The sequence below is a fragment of the Populus euphratica genome, unplaced genomic scaffold (genome assembly GCF_000495115.2).
Source record: "Populus euphratica unplaced genomic scaffold, PopEup_1.0 scaffold6.1, whole genome shotgun sequence".
NCBI lineage: Eukaryota > Viridiplantae > Streptophyta > Magnoliopsida > Malpighiales > Salicaceae > Populus > Populus euphratica.
In genome coordinates this window covers 2,597,851-2,607,233 of record NW_011499849.1, presented here as the reverse complement: position 1 = coordinate 2,607,233, position 9,383 = coordinate 2,597,851, and the positions used below count along the sequence as shown (strand labels likewise).

At 30.6% G+C, this 9,383-nt stretch overlaps 1 protein-coding gene across 1 annotated transcript; it reads left to right on the top strand.

Annotated features, from left to right (window-relative positions):
• Positions 1-458: 458 nt before the first annotated feature.
• Positions 459-2,467, top strand: LOC105120598 (cyclin-D3-1-like). The gene is made up of 4 exons (XM_011018855.1): positions 459-1,172; positions 1,284-1,485; positions 1,587-1,717; positions 1,829-2,467. The coding sequence occupies exons 1-4, from the start codon at positions 651-653 to the stop codon at positions 2,087-2,089; spliced, it is 1,116 nt and encodes a 371-aa protein (XP_011017157.1). The 5' UTR covers positions 459-650; the 3' UTR covers positions 2,090-2,467.
• Positions 2,468-9,383: the final 6,916 nt, after the last annotated feature.

The window sequence follows — 9,383 nt, the reverse complement described above, 5'->3', positions numbered from 1 at the left end:
ATTAAGTAAGGTGTTTTTGATGGACTCAAGTTATGTTTTTTATATTTTTATTTTTTTAATATTTGATTTGCTGAAAATTAAATTATATATATATATATATATTTTACTTTCTAATTTAATTTTTTCTTTCCATCATTTAAAAATATTGAAAAGATATATATTTTTTATTTATTATTGCCAAGTTTTTAATTTTTAATTTAATCATTGTCAAATTTTTTTTGTTAAGTTTGATTTATTTACTGTTATTGACTGTTTAAATTATATTATTAAATTATTTGAATTTATCTAACCCAGCAGTTTTGAATTTCTTTTCCCTTTTAAAAACACCAGTGTTGTGCATTTTTTTTTTTATATATTATAAAAACCTAACCCGCCTTACAACGGAACATCCAATCAAGATCAAGTGTGGGACATAGACAATAGATAATAAGATGAAGACCCACCGACCCGCTCGAAACCCACAAACAAAACACAACCTTCGGGATTACTGGCTAGTCCCCTCCCTTTTTGCTCTTTCCTTCCTTCACCTCGAAAGAGGGAGACAGAGAGAGATGGCTCCAGCTAGCTGTTCTGCTCTCTCTGCAAAATTCATCTCTCTCTCTTCTTCTCCATAATGAATCAAGATCTATATCCCTTCTTCTTGGAAGAAGATGGCATCGAGGAACAATCCAGAAACAAGTGAGCAACAACAATATCAGCAAAACCCTACATTTCTTTATGATGGTCTTTATTGTTCCGAAGAGAATTGGGAGAAAGAAGTTAGAGAAGACTATTTTCAAGATGAAGTAAAAGGAGAGAGTTTTTATAGTATTGATAGCAATAAACGAAACACTTTTCCAGTCTTCGTACAACAGGACTTAAGCTGGGAAGAGGAGGAACTTTCCTCTTTGTTTGCCAAGGAGGAGCAAAACCAGCTGTACAAAATTTTAGAAACCAACCCATCTTTAGCCCGGGCTCGCTGTGAGGCTGTAGAGTGGATTCTAAAGGTCAATGTACACTACTCTTTCTCTGCTGTAACTGCAATCCTGGCCGTGAACTATCTTGATAGATTTTTACTTAGTTTCCACCTTGAGAAGGATAAGCCGTGGATGGCCCAACTCGCAGCCGTGGCTTGTCTCTCACTTGCTGCCAAAGTGGAGGAGACCCAAGTGCCCCTTTTATTGGATTTTCAGGTAGATACGTGTATTTGGCTTGATATAAACTTATTGCCTCATTTGATAAATGGTTGTGATTAATATGTTTGCTTGATTTTCTCATAAAGGTGTGATGTTTGGCTTGTTTAGGTGGAGGAAAGTAAATATGTATTCGAGGCCAAAACTATCCAGAGAATGGAGATTCTGGTTCTTTCTACTCTTAAATGGAAGATGAATCCAATAACCCCGATATCATTTCTTGACTACATCACTAGAAGGCTCGGCCTAAAAGACTATCTTTGTTTGGAATTTCTCAAGAGGTGTGAGCGCATAGCACTCTCTGTCGTGCCAGGCAAGTTGTCAAAATCTTTCCTTTAACTCATCCATGGTATGGCCTCTCATTTAATTTCTCTCAATTTTTTTACTTACGTTATGTTTCTTGAATATATGCAGATTCTAGGTCTATGCTTTATGTCCCTTCAGTAATGGCTACTGCCGTAATGCTATATATTATTGATGGTGTAGAACCCCTTCTTGCAGCAGAATACCAAAGCCAGCTTTTGGGCATTCTTGGAATCGATAAAGTTAGTAGGTTTTACTCTGACTTCATTGACTTCCATTCTTTTCTGTTCATATTGAATCAGAAAATGTCATGTATATGCTCTTTTGTACTGAATCTCGATTATGTCAAACAGGACAAGGTAGAGGATTGTAGCAAGCTCGTAATGGAATTGGCCCCCAGAGACCATTTCAAGTTTTCAAGCAAACGCAAGTATAGTTCAATTCCAGGCAGTCCAAACGGGGTGATTGATGTGTCTTTTAGCTCAGACAGCTCAAATTATTCATGGTCTGTGGTGTCATCGGTGTCTTCATCACCAGAACCCCTGTCGAAGAAGACCAGGGCACTGCAGAGTCTAAATGATGCAACTACAGATTTTCTCAGCCCTCCTCGCTAGTGCCTTAAGATTCCTCCTTTTCCCTAATGGACCATCTTTTGTTCCATTAATAACTGTTATGCTTTTTGGATGTTTAAGTTAACTTGCCTGCATCTCTGCTTTTCCAGCCCAGGTCAATGCATAGAGCGGTGAAATATGAATTGATTCCTTGGATTTGGAAGCAGAGATAGTTGGCATTTTATCCGGAAATGAACAACAGGGAAAAAGAAAAAAAAACAGAGAGAGACGACGAGGAAGAGTTCTTGTAGTGATATGACCTCTTCCCCCCCTGTTCATTAGGTTCTTTAATTTTCTCCTATTCTATAAATAAAATATCTCACAGTGTGACCTTATTGATTAGTTAGTCAATTATTATAGGTAAATCTAAAAGTTGCAGGTAATCCACTCTACAAAATGCAGTATTTATCTTTTCCATCGCACTGTAAAGGGACTGTTCATAATATCTTTTTTTTATCTCCTCTTTTTTTTTTTTTCATTTGGCCTACACCAAATTATTAGCAAATTTTTCGATGAAGGGTGGGATTAAAAACGGGGGATCAAAGTTAAAAACATGGTGGGAATAAGTTGAGAAAGTTGCTGGATTTCTGTATTTTAGTGTTAGAGAGAGTTTTGGCTTAAATAAAGAAAACATTCTATATTGGTGTTAAATTATCCCGAGTTCACATTAAACGATTTTTTTATCTTAAAATTTTATAGAAAAATATATTTGAGTTTGATATAATTTTTAGTTTGGGGTTTAGAATGTTTTATTTTTAATTTTTTAAGATTATGAATGAATTTATTAAATTATATAGGATGTTTTTTTAGATATTTTAAATAAAAAAAAATTAAAAATAATTTTTTTGATTGAAAACACTTTTATCTTGATTTTTTAATCATTATAGTGACCGGAAACTTGATAATATTAAATAACATGTTATTTAACTTATTTTTTTTATAAAGATAGGGGTGGTCAAACATGCTGGCCTGGATTGTCAAATATTACTGCACTTGGATTGTTTTTAAAATATTTTTTAATTTATGTTATTTTATTTGTATTTTTTTTTAAAATAACTTTGAAGTTCATATTTAAATTGGTACTCCTTTTTTATGTTCTCTATTTAATATTTTTTAAATAGTGATTATTTTTTACTTATTTTATATGCATTTAATTTTTTAAGAGATTGTTTTAATTTATTTATATTTTTTAATGTTTTATATAAATAAAATTAATTTTAAAAAATAAAAATATTTATTTTTGAATGATATTTTTAATACATGTACTTTTACATATATTTTTTGTTTTTTAGTTTATTAAATTAATTTTATGTGTATCTATTTTTATTACTATTTGATTAAATAAAAAATTAATTTTTAAAAATAAAATTATTAAACACAATCATGTCAAAGTTAGAATTAAAGATTAAATATCATGATTTATATCGATGTTTTAATTTTTAATTTTATTTGTCATTATTAATAATAATTTATTTATTTATTAATACAGGTAATTCTAATCTATTTAATTAAATATATATTTACAAGTTTTTTAATTTTTCACTTAGAACGGTGTTGAAAATACTTGAATTTTTTTTTAAACAATTCAATCCACGGCTAGACACGGTTAAAAAGCTAGTTTCACTTGTAGTCTGTATAGAGAAATAAATATTGCGTACTTTCCCTGAGCTTCACGTAGATCAACAACAGTAGATTTCAGTACTGTCCGCACCGTTGGATGAAAAAGAGAAGAATCATGGAGGGAAGCTGAACAACACCAAACCCAGGAGGAGGGAATGGAAAATTGAAAACATACATTACAAGGGATTTTGTTGCATGTGAAGATAGGAACATGTTGTCGGCCACTGGCAATATCAGGGATTTCATTTTTTGTGATTTATTTGTAATATTTTGGGGTTTGACCTCTTCGGAAGACCTCAGTTTTCCGATGACTAGTGTTCGGTATGTTACCCCCTAAATAAATCAGACAGAGGAGGCTAATCTTGCAGCCGTAACAACACCGTCCGCTCTGCTTTTTCTTATTATAAGCACTTTCTCCTATGCGGAGGAGGCCTGTATACTTGCTCTCAAACAACTCTTTCTTTCTATGCAGAGGTTAAAAGCTTTCATTTTCATTCCTAATCTATATATAAAAAATATGAAATATATATATATATATTGCTAAATTTCATATCAGTAATACCCAGCGATCACCAGGAGTTACTTGACATTCGCTTTCGGGGCTTATTCTTGCTTGTCAGGATTTTTTTTTTATATTGATGAAATAACAATGGTGAAAAAATTCGATGAAATAACATAGTATATATTTATATACATTATAATTAAAAAAACATGACATTTAATTTATTACTATTTATTCAGAATAACAAAAAAAAATTTCTTTTAAAATACTTTGTTACTGGGAGGACAAAAAAAAACATTGGATATACATAAATTCTGAATTCAGCACCAATAATATATAAAAAACTCAAAAATATAATTTTAATGATATAAAAATTATTTTATTAACAATGACTCGAGTGAATTATAATTATTGCTAAAAAAGTGAGCTATCTACTATTTTTAAATAGTAAATGTAGCACTATTAGAGTAATTATTAATGATTTTTCTTGAATTTTTAAAATTATCTTATCAAAATCTTTTTAATAGTATCAATGATATTATAATCAGAGTTTTAATATATTTCTAAAATTTATTTTTTAATGTTTTTTTTTTCTCTTGTAATGTACCGCTCATTTCATAATTTTTTTTAGTGGTCATTATTCTAAATTATAATAAATTATGAATATAGTACTTATATAAATTGTACTATTTTATTAATTTTGTTTTAATTTATATTATTTTGTCATATATTTTTTTCTAAATGTGCTAATTTCTTTTTTTAAAAAATTCATTTTCCTAGGTGTTTTGACATGATAGTAACCTTAATTAAAAGTATGTTTGAAGTTATATAGTAGTATTTATAATTATGATTTGAAAAATACATTTTTTAAAAAATTATAAATTATATTTTTTTTCTGATCAAGATGTAAGAGAGTTTTCGATGGAATATATATAATCGAAAAATACATTTTTAAAAAAATTATAAATTATAATTTTTTGAAAAATACATTTTTTAAAAAATTATAAATTATAATTTTTTTCTGATCAAGATATAAGAGAGTTTTCGATGGAATATATATAAAGTTTTAATGAACTGATTAACCAAATACTTTTAAAACTGTAGTTAAGGTAACACACAGCTTTAACTAGATCTCATTACTCTACCAAACGAATCCTAAATACAATTTGTTCAGGGAAGATTACAGACTTCTGGGTGTTTATGCCAATTTGAATTCTGACGCAAAAGCTTTGAGTTTTTTAATGATCCACTTTTGAACATAAAGAAGCCTGAAGAATCCAATCTAACGGGGCAAAGTCAATGGACGAGTAGAACTAACTGTCCTCTGATAAGGATGTAAAAGGACATCAATATTATTTCTTACAAGCTGAAACTTCAAGTACAAATGTATTTGATGTATATGAATTGTACAATGCTAGAAGATCAGTGTTTGGATCCTTGAGGCAATTGAATCGGCGAGTGTAATGTACTTCACTGTCCTCTTTTTACCAGAATAAAGAATGCCAAGCAGATGTATCAGAACTCCAGGAATAAAGAATTTTGATACAAGCCATCACCTCTCAGTCAAGAAGGCTTGCATGTGCTTTCTACCACTTAAATTAAAGGGAATAATGACTTTTGGCTTTATTCTCAATCCTAATTTACACAGCTCTCTAGATTTATTACTGATTTGCTTAACCAGCTACTAAACTCACTAAATTATTGAATCCAAGTCTTTAAATCTACAGTGAATGTAGGAGCTACTGTATAGTCTACAAAATTTTAGCCATTCTCGGTCTTCTCGAACATGACAGGTGTAGTTTTCGTAAATGGCGATGGTTGGAAAAACTCGCCCTAGATTAATAAAGCATGTTACACTCGTATGTTTTTCCATGTTTATCTCTCTGCATGTTCTAATCTTTTTGGAGGATTTATCATTGAAACGGGGACACTTCAAGCTGGAGTAGGTTATCTCCAACAATAAATTGCTCAAATTAATGGCCACGCACGCAGTTAATTTTCTTTTTAAACTATGCAGCCAACTTGGGGTCTGGGGGATGAAGAAAAGGAAGGGCATAAAAGAAAGTACCCAGAGTAATAAGTCGCATTAACCAAATAAAGAAGCCATAAGGAAAGATTAAAAGGGGATTTAGATACAATTAGATCCAATAAAAACTCAAAGCACTGAGAGGGGAAAAGTTGAAAAGTAGGGGAATGCTGAATTTGGGGACAAAATCTTTTGATTTTGTTTGTGATGTCTTTGTTATTTGCTTTTGATAGTTAGAAGCAATGGACCGTGGTGTATTTCATCTCGAAAAGGAAAAGAAGGAAAAAGACAACGATAAGATATGGATTGATGATCATAAAATAGAGAGCTGATAATTGGTTCCAGTGAACCTCCTCTTTTCTTTCTTTTATGGACACCATCTTTGAACTTCTCAATGCTTTCAGCCGCACCCTTTTGACCCAGTGAGCATTGGTATCTTCAAGCTTTTTTCTCTATTAAACAGAGACACCAGCCTAATTTGGTGCAGCTTGCGTCTACACTTTCATTCCTGCCATCCCATCTCATCGAAATAGTCACCTGACCAGGCATGTGATTACCTTTGATAAATGGAGGCATCAACATTAAATAGCTTGAAGCTATTCACAAAAACATGGACATTTGTCTGCTTATACGTTTCTCTTTGACATTCGACGCTCTTGCACCAACCTTTTTAATTAATTTGAATTGTTGATTTGCCTGTACAGCATTTGCATAATCCTCTAGCTTTTTTATTGTATAGTTGTCTATTTAGACACAATTAGCTAGATCCATCTGCGGTTCAATTCCATCGATAGTGACAGTCGTGGTCGATATCAAAACCCTAAATAAAGGACGATGCCGTTGAGTTTTGGGGGTCCTCAACTCGGAGGAAATTATCTAATCAATCTCAGTTTCGGAGATGTAGATACATGTTTTCGGGACTTGGGTCGTGCATGACACTGCTAATTGTTTACTTTATACCAGTATTATCAAATAGTCATTTGACAACTAGTTAGGCAATGAGGCGTAACAACAGTACTGGATATCAGCTTTGTAATAGGCAATGAGGCGTATCAACAGTACTGGATATCAGCTTTGTAATAGTCTCGACATATACCGGTGTCAATTCAAGCTTTGGAAAAATATACGGGCAACTTCAGGTCTTGAGTTGACAATGAAAAATCCAAAACACATATTGAAGGTTTGATGAACATGTTAAATAAAATTGATAGATAACCATATGAGTTGATAAATATTTAAAAAATCATTAATAACAAGTGAAGATTGGACCAGAATATTAAGCTATTTATACAGATCTTACTGTATTATAAGTCATTTAGCATCTTTATTTAATTATCTATCAAAATTAAAAAAATATATAAAAAAATAGTTGAATCAAAATAAATTAACTTACTACCATAGTTTCTTTGCTTTTTTATTTATCTAGTGTTGTTTTATGTCATGATGCATTAAATAGCCAGGTCTCAAAAGCGGACTTAAACATAGCCTAGTAGCCCTATTTAAAACTTGATTTAACTCTAAAAAAATTTCAAGGTGCAATTGTTTTAACATTTGTTCAATAACGAGCTATAAAATAATAAAATTGTAAAATAAAATAAAATTACAAAAATAGAATAAAAAGACAATTTTGTATTGGATTGATCTTCATCAATTAAAATTAACTTATTAAATATGCAGGCAAGATGACGACATAAACACAATGAGCTATCCATATTTGATTATCTATTTCATTCTTTTTTTTTTTCTTTCCTTGATTAGGCTGTTATTGAGCTCAAATGTGATGAAATTTGAGATCAAAATAAAAGGCTATAAAAATATCAGGGACCAACTCAGAATTGAAGAGTTATAAAAAACCAAGAATTAAATATACATATAAAAAATATAATGAGTGATCAAATAAAAAAAAGAAATTAGCATATCCACGTAACAACATGTGAGAAAAGCTGTCGTGTTTGGATAACGCTCGTAACTCTCTTTAAGCTTCAATGATGATTTTTTTTTATATCGCCGAAATCACCTCGACAACTACACTCTTTTATGGTAGCGTGACACACCCATAACATGGCTCCAGTATCATTATTTATGATTCGATCCATCGACCATATGACAAAGAAGGTGGGGAGAGTATAATTGTTTTTTTTTTCTTATTTATTATTGATTTTTTTTTAATACAATGTGGGTGGCCTTTTAAAAAATCATTTTAACTTAAAATTTAAATTGAGAGATGAAATTTTAAGAATGATTTTATATTATTCCTGCATCAAAGAAACAATGGCATGGTTTCGATTTTGGCTGCAAATCCTTGGTCTCTGCAAATTTATTCTGGTTCTCTTATATGCCTATCATTAGGTGTTTTGATGCATTTTATTAAGCCTTTACAAAGTTTCGATCATAATATCCTCAATTCTCTTGCATTTATTATCTTCATCATAGAAAAGCACAAGTTTTTTTTTCCATATTATTTAGAACCCAATAACATCATTTAAAAAAAATAATACTAACTCTTTATTTTAATTTGTTTCACTTGGCTGTCACTCTCTTATCGCTATTTTTCAATTCAACATTCTTTATCAAGATCTCTTTCTTAAAATAACTTCATCTCGAAAAATGTAACTTACCATTACCAAACCCTGTGTCTATTTGGTTGTAGTTACTTTGAGTAAGGCTCCTTCGACCTCACTTTATTTTCTTTTATTTTTATGCTATTTTACTTTAACCTTTTCGTTACATTACTTTGGTGTTTTACGTTATATAATATTTACACAAGTGTTCTCTTTTTTATTTATTATTATTATAATTATACCTTCATTTATAAAAAAATAATCCTCAGAACTTGTCATATTATAGTTTGGAGCACTGTTGCTGAATTTGATTAAGCTGATAGTAGAAAATGTCAAAAGACAATTGAGAGATACTTGAGAGTTTTGTTTCAAGTTTTAAGTTGTAAGAGCAACTCCAACGGACGAGCTCTATGGAAAGCTAAAATTATTTTACCTATTTATTTGTTTTTGTTCATGTTCCAACGGGTAAGTTAAATAAATAACCATTTTAGCTATTTGTTTTGTTAACAGTCATTTCTACATTTAACTGTAGAAATGGCTAAAACAATAGCCGTTGGCCCATAATTTTTTTTTTTTAATATAAAAAAA

What these genes read in the sequence shown, in the direction of transcription:
- LOC105120598 (XM_011018855.1), top strand. Translation starts at nt 651, where the DNA reads ATGGCATCGAGGAACAATCCAGAAACAAGTGAGCAACAACAATATCAG. An exon ending in CCCTTTTATTGGATTTTCAG is followed by an intron (nt 1,173 to 1,283) that starts GTAGATACGTGT and finishes TGGCTTGTTTAG; the next exon opens with GTGGAGGAAAGTAAATATGT. An exon ending in AGCACTCTCTGTCGTGCCAG is followed by an intron (nt 1,486 to 1,586) that starts GCAAGTTGTCAA and finishes GAATATATGCAG; the next exon opens with ATTCTAGGTCTATGCTTTAT.